The sequence below is a fragment of the Pseudochaenichthys georgianus genome, unplaced genomic scaffold (assembly GCF_902827115.2).
Source record: "Pseudochaenichthys georgianus unplaced genomic scaffold, fPseGeo1.2 scaffold_739_arrow_ctg1, whole genome shotgun sequence".
In the NCBI taxonomy this organism is placed as follows: domain Eukaryota; kingdom Metazoa; phylum Chordata; class Actinopteri; order Perciformes; family Channichthyidae; genus Pseudochaenichthys; species Pseudochaenichthys georgianus.
The window spans coordinates 36,051-54,618 of NW_027263291.1; the positions used below are offsets into that span (position 1 = coordinate 36,051).

The 18,568-nt window shown below is 42.8% G+C and overlaps 1 protein-coding gene across 1 annotated transcript; it reads left to right on the top strand.

Annotated features, from left to right (window-relative positions):
* Positions 1 to 452: 452 nt before the first annotated feature.
* LOC117444127 (NLR family CARD domain-containing protein 3-like) lies at positions 453 to 18,125 on the top strand. Its single transcript, XM_034079823.2, has 15 exons — positions 453 to 513; positions 1,003 to 1,116; positions 1,864 to 1,968; positions 2,985 to 3,063; positions 3,217 to 3,445; positions 3,587 to 5,390; positions 7,642 to 7,815; positions 8,322 to 8,495; positions 8,967 to 9,140; positions 9,919 to 10,092; positions 13,061 to 13,234; positions 13,790 to 13,963; positions 14,111 to 14,284; positions 17,306 to 17,352; positions 17,480 to 18,125. The coding sequence occupies exons 1-15, from the start codon at positions 473 to 475 to the stop codon at positions 18,022 to 18,024; spliced, it is 4,182 nt and encodes a 1,393-aa protein (XP_033935714.2). The 5' UTR covers positions 453 to 472; the 3' UTR covers positions 18,025 to 18,125.
* Positions 18,126 to 18,568: the final 443 nt, after the last annotated feature.

The following is an 18,568-nucleotide window of genomic DNA, read 5'->3' on the forward strand; positions in this document are numbered from 1 at the left end:
GGACTAGATCCAGAAGTCTTTGGGACTAGTTTCAGAGACCACAGGTCAAGAGAAATGGTGTTGGGAAGCTTATATTAGGTTTTACACAGACAGGAAGTATCATTCTGGACATAACCCGGACTCTGGGCCTTTCAGATGTGCTGAGTTCTAACCATGGTCAACAGTATTAAACCATAGCTCATCCAACTATAAACCAAATACAAGAAAACGAATAGGCTTAAAGTGTATACAAACATGTACAAGTTTGAATACAAATGATGAACATGATATGTAAAAGATACGCATTCATGGCAGTTAAAGGACTTTTACTCTCCACATCGACTGAAAGCAGAGGTCTAAATCTTGTATTGTCATGCATTATAAAATACATCTTATCTCATCTCATCTTTTTCCTATTAGTTCCCAGCAACAGAAAGAAAGGTCGCCTGAACCCAGTTGTGTGTCCATGAAGAGTGATCAGTCAAAGGGTCATATGCCTGACTTCAAAGATAACCCCCCCTCTTTTAACCCAGAGTAAGTATATAAAGCCATTGATTTAACGGATGGGCTTGTTGTTGCCATCCTCAGTCAGATACTAATTTGGTCTTCCATCATTGAGAAATCAGAGGGTTTTTACTTTATTATAACATGATGTCTGAATTATTGGCATAATATCTGACAATTTTCAAATTCTAAGCTAAATCATTGATAAAGCCGCTGTAATTGTGCGATACGCAGCACATGTGTCTTCTTCCCTGAGGCGTTCCTTCTCTCTGCCATTCATGGTAAACATCCACGCTGGAAAGTTTGGGTTGAACTTGGTAATGTGATTAATTTGGGGTAATTTGTAAGTTGCTTTCAACGTTAAAGTTTGCAGAATAATCACAAGCGTCAATGCGTTAACATTAACAGCCGTTATTTTAATATTGTGTTGTTATGCAGACATGAAGATCTCGTTACTGTCCACGACAAAGCTCAGCACACATTACTCACACTCAAAGCTCTGTGTGTGTTGTGTTACAGGCCAGAGCAGCAGCATGGACCTGGACCTGGACCTGGACCCAGCTGTGTGTCCATGAAGAGTGACCAGTCTATAGCTGACCCAATATATTTTAAAGGCCGCCCTTCAGAGACAGGGTAAGTGGACGTCATGTGACTTCATTATATCAGCAACAGTAGAAACATGTTGTTACTGAAGAACAGAGACTTCTTGTTGAAGCTGAGGGAGGGACTACCAGCCTGAAGCCAGTAACATTAGAGTTTAACGTGTCGAACTGGTTCAATAAAAGAGACCATCTTTAAAATCGCAGATAGTATACGTTAGTAGTTAACTATAATACTTAACAGAGTGACGTCTACTTGAGTGTGAGATTAACACACACATAACGTCAACACTTGTAATGTTTTTATTATCCTGAATGGCAGAAGTCTGTTTCATTCTGCTGGTATATTGTAGCTGACTGAACCGAGATAAGAAATTAATCATTGATATTTATCATTGCTAATATTCAAGTAGAGAATACTATAGGCAGACAAACAGATATATATATATATATATATATATACACAGAGACAGAGCTGGGGAGGGCAGCAGCTGAACACAATCAGACAATCACACAAGCAGGAAATCACTAAGATAGGAAGTAAAACCAGACCCCAGGAGAACAGGAAAACAAAACAAAGATCATGCACATCATAATGACGTCTCCAAGCGATTCTCTTAGCATTGAAGTTCTCTCCTAAATCCTGATGAATTCTCCTTCACTCCTTTCCTTGAGCCCAAGACATTATTCACAGAGGTTAAGGCAAAGTGGTCAGGAAGAGATAGGACCGGACCTTTTTTGACAATTCTAGATTATTTCCTGTTTCTATCTCATGTTTCAGGAGGAAGCTGGAAGAACCTGGACCCAGCTGTGTGTCCATGAAGAGTGACTGGTCTATGGGTCTTCCTCTTGAATTCAAAGATGGACATCACTCTGGTGGTCAAAGGTGAAGTTGCAATTTCAACATGAAAATTGATAGTTATTTGATGATAATCTTTACTTCTAAACCTGGTGCCCCGTGCGAGGCCCAGGCAAACCTGTCCTTTCTCCTGATGCTCACACGTGCACTCAATCCACATTTCCAGCACCACTGAAGCATATGAAAACTGACCGGCATTGATTGTATGTTATTTTACTCATTTGCTGTGGATAACAATATACATGTGCATAGTAGGACATGGATATCTACGTACGCATGTTATTTGTCCATCCATCCATCCATCTTCTCCCGCTTATCCGTGGTCGGGTCGCGGGGGTATCAGTTCCAGCAGAGAGCCCCAAACTTTCTTTTCCCTGGCGACATCATCCAGCTCTGACTGGGGGATCCCAAGGCGCTCCCAGGCCAGCGAAGAGATATAATCCCTCCACCTGGTCCTAGGTCTACCCCTCGGTCTCTTCCCAGCTGGACGTGCCTGGAACACCTCCCTAGGGAGGCGCCCAGGTGGCATCCTAACTAGGTGCCCGAACCACCTCAACTGGCTTCTTTCGACGCGAAGGAGGAGCGGCTCAACTCCGAGACCCTCCCTGATGACCGAACTTCTCACCTTATCCCTAAGGGAGACGCCAGTCACCCGGCGGAGGAAACCCATCTCGGCCGCTTGTATCCGCGATCTCGTTCTTTCGGTCATGACCCATCCTTCATGACCATAGGTGAGGGTAGGAACGAACATGGCCCGGTAGACAGAGAGCTTTGCCTTCTGGCTCAGCTCCCTTTTCGTCACAACGGTGCGGTAAAGCGACTGCAGTGCTATTTGTGAATCATTTTTATTTTAACAGATCAGCTTTTTTCAGTGGTTGACAAGTTTGGTATAATTCTACAGCAGAAAACCAAACTCATTGGGATTGGCAGGAAGAATAAACATGTACTGCTACAGGAAGTCACATCAAGGGCCTTTACCATGTGTTTGTCTCTGTATGTATGGACGGAGATAATGTGAGCTATCTCTTCATGATTCCTCACAGAGAGGACCAGCAGAGCTCAGAGGTTCCAAGAGGTCAGTCTGCCCAGCAGCATCAGACTCAGCTGGACTCCACATTTATGGTCTGTACATGAACTACAGCTACTCTACGTCTGTTCTGCTCACAGTCAACTCCACGATGCACTTTGTAGATCAGTGGATGGTCAGTCTGTCCGACATGGATCTGATGTTTGGTGCCTTTAGTTTGATTGTGTTGTTCATGTATTCTGTTCCAGCTGCTGGAGGACAACATCATCACTTTCGTGAAGAACGAGCTGAAGAAGATCCAGAAGGCTCTGAGTTCAGATTACCCAGAATGCTTAGAGAGTCAGAGGGAGGATGAGGAGGTGTTGGACGGTGAGGATGAAGAGCAGAGGAGGAGCAGCAGAGAGGCATTTCTGAACATCTCACTGCACTTCCTGAGGAGCATGAAGCAGGAGGAGCTGGCTGAGCGTCTGCAGAGCAGTGAGAGGGTTTCTATAGAGATTTAACAAGCTGGATAAATGTTGACTAACGTCTCAAGAGAGGGAACAAAAATATACTGAGATCCTCGTTCTTTAAAGATTCATCTGACTTATTGATCTGCTTTGTTGTGTGTTCATTCAGGAAGTCGTTCTGGAGTGTGTCAGCGTAAACTGAAGTCTAACCTGAAGGAGAGGTTCCAGTGTGTGTTTGAGGGCATTGCTAAAGCAGGAAACCCAACCCTTCTGAACCAGATCTACACAGAGCTCTACATCACAGAGGGGGGGTCTGCAGAGGTCAATGCTGAACATGAGGTCAGACAGATTGAAACAGCATCCAGGAAACCAGACAGACCAGAAACAACCATCACACAAGAAGACCTCTTTAAAGCCTCACCTGGAAGAGATGCACCAATCAGAGCAGTGCTGACAAAGGGCGTGGCTGGCATTGGGAAAACAGTCTTAACACAGAAGTTCACTCTGGACTGGGCTGAAGGCAAAGCCAACCAGGACATCCTGTTCATATTTCCATTCACCTTCAGAGAGCTGAATGTGGTGAGAGAGAACAAGTACAGCTTGGTGGAACTCGTTCATCACTTCTTCCCTGAAACCAGAGACGCAGGAATCTGCAGGTTTGATCAGTTCCCGGTCGTGTTCATCTTTGACGGTCTGGATGAGTGTCGACTTCCTCTGGACTTCCTCAACACTGAGATCCTGACTGATGTCACAGAGTCCACCTCAGTGGATGTGCTGCTGACAAACCTCATCAGGGGGAAGCTGCTTCCCTCTGCTCGCCTCTGGATAACCACACGACCTGCAGCAGCCAATCAGATCCCTCCTGAGTGTGTGGACATGGTGACAGAGGTCCGAGGGTTCACTGACCCACAGAAGGAGGAGTACTTCAGGAAGAGATTCAGAGATCAGAAGCAGGCCGGCACCATCATCTCCCACATCAAGACCTCACGAATCCTCCACATCATGTGCCACATCCCAGTCTTCTGCTGGATCTCTGCTTCAGTTCTGGAGGACGTGTTGAAAACCAGAGAGGGAGCAGAGCTGCCCAAGACCCTGACTGAGATGTACATCCACTTCCTGGTGGTTCAGTCCAAAGTGAAGAAAATCAAGTTTGATGGAGGAGCTGAGACGGATCCACACTGGAGTCCAGAGAGCAAGAAGATGATGGAGTCTCTGGGGAAACTGGCTTTTGAGCAGCTACAGAAAGGCAACCTGATCTTCTATGAGTCCGACCTGAAAGAGTGTGGCATCGATATCAGAGCAGCCTCAGTGTACTCAGGAGTGTTCACACAGGTATTTAGAGAGGAGAGAGGACTGTACCAGGACAAGGTGTTCTGCTTCGTCCATCTGAGTGTTCAGGAGTTTCTGGCTGCTCTTCATGTCCATCGAAAAAGTATCAATTCTCATATCAACCTGCTGTCAGAAGAACCAACAACCTCCAGGCTGCCTAAACTCCTCAGACCCAAACCTGAACTAACACATCTCTACAAGAGTGCTGTGGACCAGGCCTTACAGAGTCCAAACGGACACCTGGACTTGTTCCTCCGCTTCCTCCTGGGTCTTTCACTGGAGACCAATCAGAAACTCCTACGAGGTCTGCTAACACAGACAGGAAGTGGCTCAGAGACCAAACAGGAAACAGTCCAGTACATCAAGAAGAAGATGGATGAGGATCTGTCTCCAGAGAGAAGCATCAACCTGTTCCACTGTCTGAATGAACTGAATGATGGTTCTCTAGTGGAGCAGATCCAACAGTCCCTGAGTTCAGGAAGTCTCTCCACAGATAGTCTGTCTCCTGCTCAGTGGTCAGCTCTGGTCTTCATCTTACTGTCATCAGAAGAAGATCTGGACGTGTTTGACCTGAAGAAATACTCTGCTTCAGAGGAGGCTCTTCTGAGGCTGCTGCCAGTGATCAAAGCCTCCAGGAAGGCTCTGTAAGTTTAAGTATTATTTGAAGTATTTGAAGTATTAAATGAACGTGTGATAGCAATAAGGCGTATTTCTGGTATATTCCTTTTTAAATGTCCCATTTTTAGTATATCCTGTGATTTATGCCTTGAGTGAAAAGATTACCCGTTGAGAAGTATTTTTCAGAAAGTCTTGTTGCAGTTAGAAGCCATGAGTCTCTTTGTTAATCATCAATGGTCTTTGCAATTAACAGGGGAACTCCAAGGGACATTTCCCCCAGATATAATGCAGTTCAATTCGTGTTAGTTAATGATGCATATCCTTCAGACCCATAAAGAGGCATTGAGAATTGAGTCACACAGTTAACGAGACAATAGTCGGCCGGAATTATCAATAAATGTAGTCATTCCCAGTAAGCTGGCCTCGAGGTGAGAAGAAGTTCAGCGATGGCTTTAGGCTACAAGGACAGTTAACTTTGGTTAGTTAACTGATCTTGTGGCCATCATGGGACCATTACGTTTAAACTAGTGCTGTCAAAATTATCGCGTTAACGGCGGTAATTAATTTTTTGAATGAATTGTGTTAAAATATTTAACGCATTTAACGAATAATGAAGAATACTTTTGCTGTAGTACAGGGGTGCACATAACTGGTACGCAGGTTATGTAATCTGAAATACGTACCGTACCGTCACAAACCGTCACAAAGCGCATTTGCGTACCGACGTACGAAGCTTTTCCAGAAGGCGGTTAGATCACCGGACGACGGAGTCGGTCTCCGTGTGCACAGACAGGGCTGCTGTTAACGTCGGTCTGTACAACGGAACTGTGCCAAAACTACGCCAACCGGCTGCGGAGGGAGACTCCCCCCCCTTCACTGGAGAACTGCGCTAAAACAGCTGATCACAACGTTCACACTCTGTGGTCACGAAGTACTCCACTAGCCCTCCCGCTCTGTCGACTTTCCTGAAGTAACCTACTCCCCCGTTGATATCAACACGTAATGAATTAAGACCCCACGGTTTGATGATTGATAGGTGTGTGGGCTGTCTTTCATTTTGACACACAGAACAATGTTATAATAAACATAGATACTGTATGTTAAATGGATATATCCGCCTTCTTTCATTTATCTTTCCATTCCCACAACAATATACATAAATAAATGGCATATTTTGGACATAGTTCGAATGGTGATTAATCTGATTAATGAATTTTTAAGCTGTGATTAATCTGATTAAAATGTTTAATCGTTTGACAGCCCTAGTTTAAACATTTACAAATATGGCTTTCATAAAGAAAGACATGTGACATCTGGAGGGCAGAAGGGTAGGAGGTGAATGTGTGTTCATTGCAGTGGCTATATATGCTGTATAATAACTGCTTAATTATACTTGTGTTTTATTGATTTATTTCTGTTTTATTCTTTCATGTTGTGAGTACTAAATTGCCACAACATTGTGAAGTAGTTGGCTTACATGTGTTTAATCACGCTGACCGAGAGGAGGAGCAGTGTTACATGACAGGAAACTAGAGCGGGGGGAGAGGAGACATTCTTATCTAAACATGGCAGGTCAAGTATCTTGAACAATACATGTCTAAAATATGTGTGTGATATTAAAGTAACTGATATGTATTACTTGTATTGGACAACTATAAACAGCTATGTCGTAAACATATCTTTACGATACCTAAAGTATGTGAAACTGTGTGTGTATTGAACTGATGGGGGAGGGGCGAGAGAGAGGAAAGTCTATGCAAGAATGTGTGACAACGGACACCGATGTGTTTTTTTTGCTACAACCTAAGAGACTCTTGTTTCCGGATCATCTCGGCTGGCTCGCGCTGATTTGCTACGACACATCGTTTTGCATCTCCCAATGAGATGAACTGAAGGGAGGAGCATCAGACACAACTCATCCTGTTTTGTTTTTGTATGTAAGCCTGTTCTGTCTTTGGTTCGTTCTCTCTTCCTCCTGCTGACAAGACAAGTAAGTTAGATCTCCCAGCAGGAGGAACCAGAGCTGGGGTAATCCGGATTACTTTGTGATGTTGTGTTATTGTATCTTTTGCCATTAATTCAGCATATTTGTTATAACCTTACCCTGGTTGCTTTGAATTCTTCCTCTCTTAATCTGACCGAAACAGAAACATTCATGTTCATAGCAGGTCTCCCTTGAAAAAATGGGGATTTATCTGTATAAATAAAGGTTTGATGTATCATGGTTTACATATTCTGCTCATCATTTTAACATATTGCTTGTTTTCTCTTCATCAGACTGAGTGGCTGTAAGCTGTCAGAGAGAAGCTGTGAAGCTCTATCCTCAGTCCTCAGCTCCCAGTCCTCTCGTCTGAGAGAGCTGGACCTGAGTAACAACGACCTTCAGGATTCAGGAGTGAAGCTGCTGTCTGCTGGACTGGAGAGTCCACTCTGCACTCTGGAGACTCTCAGGTTAGATTATTTATTTTGTCTTAAAATATTTGCAATTGTTTATTTTCTCACTCACTTTGTATTCTTCACCACCTCTCTCTCTCTCTCTCTCTCTCTCTCTCTCTCTCTCTCTCTCTCTCTCTCTCTCTCTCTCTCTCTCTCTCTCTCCTTCTCTCTCTCTCTCTCTCTCTCTCTCTCATTATGCTCATTTATAATCTCCTTTCGTCTCTATCTGTTTTTAAATCAGTCAGGTAACCAAAAGCAAAGTCTTCTTTTCTATTAAACATTAATAAACAACAGTTTATGTAAAACACTCATTCTGTTAATCAGACTTGTGACTGAAAAAGCAATAATTAATGCCATTGTGGAGAAGAGACTACAGTATATCATCACAATTGGCCCCACAGATGTTAAGCAGTAAACTATTGTACATTTGGTATGAGGAATAATGTGCGATAAGGCAGTCATTAATGAAAAAGAACACCCTGAGGTAATTGTATTTATGTTGTTTATTATTTTCTCCTCAGACTGAGTGACTGTAAGATGTCAGAGAGAAGCTGTGAAGCTCTGTCCTCAGTCCTCAGCTCCCAGTCCTCTAGTCTGAGAAAGCTGGACCTGAGTAACAACGACCTGCAGGATTCAGGAGTGGAGCTGCTGTCTGCTGGACTGGAGAGTCCACTCTGCACTCTGGAGACTCTTAGGTTAGATTAGTTATTTTTTCTTAAAATATTTGCAATTGTTTATTTTCTCACTCACTTTGTATTCTTCACCACCTCTCTCTCTCTCGCGCTCTCTCTCTTTCGCTCTCTCTCTCTCCCTCTCTCTATCTCCCTCTCTCTCATTCTGCTCGTTTATAATCTCCTTTCGTCTCTATCTGTTTTTAAATCAGTCAGGAAACCAAAAGCAAAGTCTTCTTTTCTATTAAATATTAATAAACAACAGTTTATGTAAAACACTCATCCTGTTAATCAGACTTGTGACTGAAAAAGCAATAATTAATTCCATCGTGGAGAAGAGACTACAGTATATCATCACAATTGGCCCCACAGATGTTAAGCAGTAAACTGTTGTACATTTGGAATAAGGAATAATGTGCGATAAGGCAGTCATTAATGAAAAAGAACACCCTGAGGTAATTGTATTTATGTTGTTGTTTATTATTTTCTCCTCAGACTGAGTGACTGTAAGATGTCAGAGAGAAGCTGTGAAGCTTTGTCCTCAGTCCTCAGTTCCCAGTCCTCTAGTCTGAGAGAGCTGGACCTGAGTAACAACGACCTGCAGGATTCAGGAGTGAAGCTGCTGTCTGCTGGACTGGAGAGTCCACACTGTACTCTGGAGACTCTCAGGTCAGGATTCATCAACATGTTAAACTACCTTCTAATATATATATATATATTGTTATATATATATATTGTTACATATATATATATATATTGTTATATATAATGTAGCCCCGAGAGGTAATAGGCAAGTACCAATGGGAGGGTTAAAGCTTCAATCCCCACTCCCTACAGTTAACATGTTGAAATATCCTTGGGCAAGATACTTAACCCCAAATTGCTCTTCTAGACATGGTATTGCAGCGTATCTTAGTCGCTTCAGTAAAAGCATAAGCTAGAATAACACGTATGAATACTGGATGATCTGGATTTCAGATTGTATAAACCCCTTTTTGACCATAAAGTTCCAGGAACTAGAAAACCAAAGGACCTGAAGTGGGTGCATGAATCCATTTTGTGTGTTTTTATTAGGATGAGATCTTTTCGTTTACAAACTCAAATAGTTTTTTCACCCAGTTGTATTTTCAATTTTTAGACTCTGTGTAACATCATTTAGTATATTTTATATTAGTTATATTTAGCCCAGAAAGATACATCATATGCACTGCTTATTCACTTAAGATGTGTTCTATTTATTTGTACATTTGCATTTAAATCCAATTATTATGCGAAATGATCTCGATCAGTTCAAATAATTGCTTTCAGGGGATTACGTAATGAATACAACAGACCACAGGTCAAACTTTTTTTCTCCAATATGTGGTTTTATGATCATTATGTTTGATTATTTTAATAATGCAAAGGGTGAATGGAGAGGTTTTTATTTCTATTATTTTCTCCTCAGACTGAGTGGCTGTAAGCTGTCAGAGAGAAGCTGTGAAGCTCTGTCCTCAGTCCTCAGCTCCCAGTCCTCTAGTCTGAGAGAGCTGGACCTGAGTAACAACGACCTGCAGGATTCAGGAGTGAAGCTGCTGTCTGCTGGAATGGAGAGTCCACACTGCACTCTGGAGACTCTCAGGTCAGATTAGTTATTTTTTCTTAAACTATTTGTAATTGTTTATTTTCTCACTCACTTTGTATTCTTCATCACTGCTCTCTCTCTCTCTCTCTCTCTCTCTCTCTCTCTCTCTCTCTCTCTCTCTCTCTCTCTCTCTCTCTCTCTCTCTCTCTTCTCTCTCTCTCTATTTCTCTCTCTCTCATTCTGCTTGTTTATAATCTCCTTTTGTCTCTATCTCTTTCTAAATCAAAAGCAAAGTCTTCTTTTCTATTAAACATTAATAAACAACAGTTGATGTAAAACACTCATCCTGTTAATCAGACTTTTGACTGGAAAAGCAATAATTAATGCCATCGTGGAGAAGAGACTACAGTATATTGTTAGTGCAGTTAATGGCTCACCAACTTTAAATGTTGACACAGAGAGAGAGATCAATACAACACAAACACAGATATGGTTGAGATTGATTATTATTCAATTGCGCAACAACAAATAATAAATGGAGTACATCACCTTGCTTCCCAGCACCCAATCACAGGAATGCCCCAGAGTAGAAGTTTCACATAGGCATACAAAGCTTCTAAATGACGCACACTAGGGGTGTAACGGTATCCGTATTTGTCCCTTACCGTCACGGTTCGGACGTCACGGTTCGGCACATGCAGTTACACGGCGAATACGCCTTTTTTTTACGAGTTTGAAAAATGTCTGTCCTTCAGGGCAGTATCCACTACACTATATATACTCCAGGGGGCGGTATTGCGCCTAAAAGCTGTTTGCCAGCCGCCCTTAAACAACAAATGAAGAACAAGAAGAAACAACAACAAAACGAACTAAATACAAGAAGAAGAAAAGTTAGTATGGCGATTTCAGATAACACACAGGAGCTAGAACCCACCTGCTTCTTTTAGATCAGCTGTGTGGGAACATTTCGGGTTCCCTGTGGACTACAATAATGGTAACACACGCCAAACATGCTAAATCATATCAGAAGGCATCACCCAGGTTTACCAATCACCGGAGCCCGGCAAAAGACAACAGCAGGTCAACAGCTGATCCCCGCTGTTTTTAAGAAGCCAAGAGACATGAAAGCCGTGAAACCAAAATAAATAACGGAAGCTTTTGGCATAATGTTTTTCAACGACTTTGCGCTCTGGAAACACTTTCTTATTATTTATGATGTACTATTTTCAAGACATTCTTTTTAGTTTTACAGCTTGATGAAACCTTTTAGTTTGACATCAGCCATTACAGATAATATGGCCATCTGAGTGTGTGGTGCTGTTTGTGGTTTGTTTTTAACTGTTTAAAAGAGTTAATTATTCAAAATGTCAGAGTTCCTTATTTTGAAACTGAAACGTGCACTACTGTTCAAAAATAAATAACAACAACCCTGGAATTACGCATTTGGGACTTTTTTTTTGCTTTTTCTTGTTGTACCGAACCGTACCGAACCGTGACCCCCAAACCGAGGTACGAACCGAACCGTGACTTCTGTGAACCGTTACACCTCTAACGCACACACATGAGAACAACATGCAGCCAGCCACACGAACATCCTTACCACATGTATGTTCCAGATGTTGAAAGGTCGTTATCTCATGAGGTCTTTAGTTGTAATGGCACCTTGGCAGGATATGAACCACTAACTAACAACACTCAATTATATCTGAGGAAGACCTCTCTTGCTCTTCCGCTGACCCCTAATAATTACGGAGGAGACGATGGCTCTCTCTTATCTGGAAACTGTACATTCAATAACATACAGTCTTTGACCAGGGGCCTATACTACGAAGCTGGTTCAACCTAACCTGGATATGTTTGAGTTAGCCGGTTGGCCTAATCCAAAACATACGCGCTCTCGCTAAGCTGTACTACGACGCTGGTTATCAAGTGGATCGCTCAAGCCAGCCGTGTCCTATCTAGTTAGGTGCGCGTTCACATGAAAGGGGTGGTATTTGGAGCATTCGACCAATCACAAACATGGAGAAGCGTACTGACAGCGCAGCGTCATACTTCCTGAATGAAAAGTGAACTTTAATACTAGTCAAAAATGAAGAAGTTAAACTTTAAACATCCATGACTTAAACACTTGATCCAGGATCAAAGCCACAGAGCTGCACCTGCAAGGTGAATACAGCTGGGACAGAACAAGTGTTTGAATGCGTACACTAACAGGTTCATGATATCACTGCCCCGTCTAAAACACGATCTGACTTCAATTACATTTGTCTCGAGTGTTTCGTCAACTTAATGTGTTGCTTAAAATAATACTTCTGCATCCAGTATGTGACGCTGTGAGTGTTGCACGGCCAGATACGGCTCAGCTGACTCAGATAAGGAGATATATGATACATTATGAAGTGATATGACGCGGACTGTACTTAATGTACTCTGATCCGGTTACTTATGTTGTGGCCGATATTTAAGTAAGCTTTCTTAACGCTAATGTTCTAATAGTCAGATTGCTCTGAAGATGGAGGTGATATTCTATTCGTGTTCACGTTCACACAGTCTGTGATTTTTGCCGGCCGTCTTTCCTGCGACGGCAGCTTTTCTGTATTTCCTTTCTCCTGTAATATGACTTGATCGCTTTAAACTCCGCACACTGAGCTCTGATTGGTCAGCAGGCGGTGCTTTCACTGAGTTGATCTCTAAGCCTGCAACCTAACCTGGTCCCGACCAGGTTAGCCGCTAAGCATAAATTACCATGGAGATCTGGCCTGCTAAAAAGAGAACCAGCTTCGTAGGACCGGAAAGCCAGAGTTTCCCCTGAATTTAGCCGGCTAAGCGAAAATCCTGCTTCATAGTATACCCCCCAGGTCCAAGACTTGACATAACAATATCATCAACATTGGCCCCACAGATGTTAAGCAGTAAACTGTTGTACATTTGATATAAGGAATAATGTGCGATAAGGAAGTCATTAATGAAAAAGAACATGCTGAAGTTATTGTTTTTATGTTGTTGTTTATTATTTTCTCCTCAGACTGAGTGGCTGTGAGCTGTCAGAGAGAAGCTGTGAAGCTCTGTCCTCAGTCCTCAGCTCCCAGTCCTCTAGTCTGAGAGAGCTGGACCTGAGTAACAACGACCTGCAGGATTCAGGAGTGGAGCTGCTGTCTGCTGGACTGGAGAGTCCTCACTGCACTCTGGAGACTCTCAGGTCAGGATCATCAACATGTTCAGCCTATGGACTTTTGAATTCTTATTCATATCAATGGTTTAATTCCTACTTTTCTCTACCAAAATGATTTTGAAATAGTTATGTTAATCAAACTCTCAGGTCAGGATTCTTCAACATGTTGAGCTTCCTTTTGAATATGTATTGATATATTGGGCTGCTGTTGCCCAGAAGGGAAATAGGTGAGGACCAAGGGGAGGGTTATTGATTCGATCCCCTCGCCATGAGGTTAACATGTCAAAGTGTCCTTGGGCAGGATACTTGACCCCAAATTATTTTCTCGACATTGTTTTGAAGTGTTTGTTAGTTGCTTCAGTTAAAGCATAAGCTGAAATAACATCGATGATTACTGGATGAGTTTTCTAAGTTCACTGTACTCAACTTATTTTTCAACCCAGTTGAAATTGTCAATTTTCAGACCCTATGTAACATAATATAACATCATTTACAGTTCTTCTGTTTTGCCCAGGGAAACATGTTATATAAACACATAGTTCACTTTAACATTTGCTTCTATTTCTTATATTTTTTCCTCAGACTGAGTGTCTGTAACCTGTCAGAGAGAAGCTGTGCAGCTCTGTCCTCAGTCCTCAGCTCCCAGTCCTCTAGTCTGAGAGAGCTGGACCTGAGTAACAACGACCTGCAGGATTCAGGAGTGGAGCTGCTGTCTGCTGGACTGGAGAGTCCACACTGTACTCTGGAGACTCTCAGGTCAGGATTCATCAACATGTTAAACTTATAGTCAGTTAAATTGAGATCTACATTAATGATGGATGAACTCATAACCTTTTGTTGCATCTGCTATAACATTTGTTATTGTTTTTTTACTCTCTCTTGTTTGAACTTGTGTGTGTTCAGGCTGTCAGGCTGTCTGGTCTCAGCGGAAGGCTGTGTTTCTCTGGCTTCAGCTCTGAGATCCAACCCCTCCCATCTGAGAGAGCTGGACCTGAGCTACAATCATCCAGGAGACTCAGGAGAGAAGCTGCTGTCTGCTGGACTGGAGGATCCTCTCTGGAGACTGGACACTCTCAGGTATTATAAACATATACATTGGAGGAAATAAGTATCCCCCACATATTTTAGACATGTATTGTTCAAGTATAAGGATCCCCTGCTGATTTTTTAAGTTTGCCCAAAGACAAATACATTAACAGTCTATAATTTGAATGGTAGGTTTATATAAACATTGAGAGTAAGAATATCAAAAAGAAAATCCAGAAATTGACATTATATAAAAGATAAAAATGTATTTGCATTTTACGGTGGGAAATAATTATTTGATCAACAAACAAGGATTCTGGCTCCCACAGACCGGTTAAATGATTCATCTTCCTTTAAGAAAGTACTCCTAATATCAACTTGTTACCTGTATAAAAGACACCTGTCCACAGAATCAATCAATCAGATTCCAACCTCTCCACCATGGGCAAGACTAAAGAGCTGTCTAAGGACCTCAGGGTGAGACTGTAGACCTGCGCCAGGCTGGGATCGGCTACAAGACCATCAGAAAGCCGCTTGGTGAGAAGGAGACAACTGTTGGTGCGATTATTCAGAAGAATAATGTGTGTGTTTCTAATTGGAAGAATCACAAAATGAGCATCAATGGCGCTCGGTCTGGGCTCCACACAGGATCTGGCCCCGTGGGGTTTTGATGATCATGAGAAAGGTGAGGGATCAGCCAAGAACTACACGGAGGAACTTGTTAATGATCTCAAGGCAGCTGGGACCACAGTCACCAAGAAACCTATTGGTAACACACTACACCAGGAGTCGGCAACCTTTTTGATATGAAGTGCCATTAAAAACAATGAATTGTGATCAGTGTGCCGACGATCGCGAACTGTCAACAGGAGGGCGGTGTATGGACCTCTTTCACCTGTCAGCGCAACTTACATGATGCAGTTTAAACACATTTAAATAATTGGTTTATACTGCATAATAATAATAATAATAATTAAAGCTGCATGCAGCGTTGAGCGGGTCTTCGACGTTCCGCAGGCTGTTGTCCGCACGTCGACGTGTCTAGGTGTCTCGAGGACTCGGCCGTTGGAAAACGTGGGAAGCTTCAGGCCGATCGGACAATGTCTTTGAGTTACAGCAGTAACACAAACCGCCCACGTGACTGGGCTCACGCGGCCTATCAGCCGTCAGTATTTCCGAACATTTTCTGTGCTTTTCCCTGTTTTTGGGTGTTTTTCGCAGGTTTATCGGTCGCTTCGCCGACCTAGGTCTCAGACCCTAATAATAATAATGCCATTCTGTGATTCTCCAGAACACACAGATGGCCAGTCCGCCCCTGTGTAGCATATTATTTCGATAAGAGATGAGCAGATCGCCACTGGGCTTTCAACTAATGACACAGCCACGCACAAACTGCGGCATTTGTACAGGTCCTTATGGGTACTGCAGTTTGTGAAGTGTTTCCTCCGCACCACGGAGGAATGAACCGTCTGCAGTTTGACAATGAACATCTGAATGATTCAGAGAAGGCTTGGGAGAAGGTGATGAGGTCACAAAATGTTGATCTTTGGCATCAAGTCGACCCGCTGTGTTTGGACGAAGAGAGATGCTGACTATAACCCTCAGAACACCATCTCCACCGTCAAGCATGGAGGTGGAGACATTCTGCTTTTGGGGTGTTTCTCTGCTAAGGGGACAGGAGCACTTCTCTGCATCGAGGAGAGGATGGACGGGGACATGTCCCGTGACATCTTGGCTGATAGCCTCCTTCCCTCAGCCAGGACACTGACCATGGGTCATGGAGGGGTCTTCCAGCCGGACAATGACCCTGAACATACGGCCAAGGCAACACAGGAGAGGCTAAAGAAGAAGCACCTTGAGGTGAGGGAGGGTCCTAGCTAGTCTCCAGACCTTAATCCCATAGAGAATCTGTGGAGGGAGCTGAAGCTTGCAGAGGCCGAGCATCAGCCTCAAAACCTGAAGCATTTGGATCTTCAGAGAGGAGTGGACCAACATCCTTCTTGAGATGTTCACAGACCTGGAGACCAACAAGAAGCGTCTGACCTCTGTGTGACCTCTGTGTGACCTCTGTGTGACCTCTGTGTGTCCAACAAGGGTTTCTCCTCCAAGTCCTAACACATGTTCTGCAAGCGGATCAAATACTTATTTCACTCAGTTAAATGCAAATCCATTTTAATCTTTTATATAATGTCTATTTCTGGATGTTCTTATTGATATTCTTTCTCTCACTGTTTATATAAACCTACCATTAAAATGACAGACTGGTCATTTCTTTGTGGGTAAACTTACAAAGTCTGCAGGGATCAAGTACGTATCTCCTCCACTGTGTGTATGCCAAGACAAAAACATTGAAGGGAACTAAAGACAGTGATAAGACTCAGGCAGCAGCTCTGTGTTTGCAGAGAAGACACGACAACAAGAAATACATCTTTATCATTTTAGATTCTGATCTCGATTTCAATGCTCATTTTAATTTGCTGACCAAAACTGCTTTTATCATTTTGGCTTTAGAGTCAAAATCCATCCAACGACCTAAACACAGCAGAGATCATCCCACTCCTGATGGACACGATCTGCACTGGCTCCTGGAGCTGAACTGATTCTGAAGTGCTTCTTCTGTTTCTAAAGCACTCAATGGCCCCTCCCTCTTTTAGAAACAATGAGGAACTATCACATGTCCTGTGAATTCATCTCATAATAATAAGTGGTATGTGTAAAGCAGCTTTCATTGCTCAAAGCAGACCCAAAGTGCGTTGCATGAAAGATGCTTTTAAATAAAGTTCATGTATTTCCCTCTTCAGATTCCAGGTAGAGAAACACTCATTGACTGCTGCTCGCAGATGCTGAGGGAACACTAACTGAACACTGATCAACTCTTACATCTCATTCTCTGATCAGTAATCATTGAAGTTAATGAGCTTTATTTATCGGCTGATAAGATGTTCGACTGATCTAAAATGATATCGTGAACATGTAGGTTCATCTGTGGAGAATAACAAAGCTCTGAGTGTGAGAGTGATGTAATGTCCATGTCTCCATGCTGCTCTGACCCCCCCCCCCCCCCTCTTTCAGGATGGAGCCTGCTGGAGTCCGATGGCTGAGACCCGGTCTGAGGAAGTGTGAGTGTGGTTTGCATTTGATTCATGAAAACAAAGAAGCCTCCATCTTGAAATATAACCTTCATCCTCAAAGAGTCAATAAATGAACAGCTGATAGATGAATAACTGCTGCTGTTCCTCTCCTCAGATTCCTGTGAACTCTCACTCGACACAAACACAGCTCACAGGAACCTCAAACTGTCTGAGGACAACAGGACAGTGACACGTGTGAAGGAGAAGCAGCCATATCCTGATCATCCAGAGAGGTTTGATGTCTGGCCTCAGCTGATGTGCAGAGAAGCTCTGACTGGTCACTGCTACTGGGAGGTCGAGTTGAGAGGAGGGGTTCATATATCAGTGACTTACAGAGGAATCAGGAGGAGAGGAGGCGGAGAGGACTGTTTGTTTGGAGAGAATGATCAGTCCTGGAGTCTGATCTGCTCTGATGGTGGTTACTCTGTCTGGCACAATAACACAGTAACACAGATCACCTCCTCCTCCTCCTCCTCCTCCTCCTCCTCCTCTGGTAGAGTAGCAGTGTATCTGGATTGTCCTGCTGGCTCTCTCTCCTTCTACAGAGTCTCCTCTGACAGACTGATCCATCTCCACACCTCCAGAACCACATTCACTGAACCTCTCTACGCTGGCTTTGGGTTCTGGTCTGGTTCCTCAGTGTCTCTGTGTCCTCTGTAGGAGGAAGAGTCTCCTCCTGTTCCAGAGACTTCCTCCCTGCTGCCCAGAGAGTTCAGTCTGTTCAGGATCACAGCTGATGAATAATTGTAACTGTGTGTTTTTACTTATTGTGATTCTTTATTATTAATAATGTCTTCCTGCTTTGTTGTATTTGAATATGCAGTCTACTCTTTTCACTTTATCTGCACTTTACTTCTGTTGATGTAATAATGTAGATTTCCACTTTTTGGGACGAATAAAGGAATTCTGATTCTGAAAATATGCTTTGCTTCAGATTCAATATCTTCGCTGTGATTCAGGAAAGTGCTACAAACATCACTTCACAAATACGGATAGAAATCCAACAATCCAATGTATACTATAGGACAGTAAACCAAAAACATTGTTTAAAACTGGAGAGATTAAAAAATATGCATAAATAATTAAAATAAGATATGAATGAACAACACAAATAAAATACGTTACATTAATTTGTTATTGGCTATGGTAGGTTATTGGCATGGGAAGAGCTTCCTATTCACATAATCCTGGCCAGTGGTTCCGA

What these genes read in the sequence shown, in the direction of transcription:
- LOC117444127 (XM_034079823.2), top strand. Translation starts at nt 473, where the DNA reads ATGCCTGACTTCAAAGATAACCCCCCCTCTTTTAACCCAGA. An exon ending in AGCTGGACTCCACATTTATG is followed by an intron (nt 3,064 to 3,216) that starts GTCTGTACATGA and finishes ATTCTGTTCCAG; the next exon opens with CTGCTGGAGGACAACATCAT. An exon ending in GGCTGAGCGTCTGCAGAGCA is followed by an intron (nt 3,446 to 3,586) that starts GTGAGAGGGTTT and finishes GTGTTCATTCAG; the next exon opens with GAAGTCGTTCTGGAGTGTGT.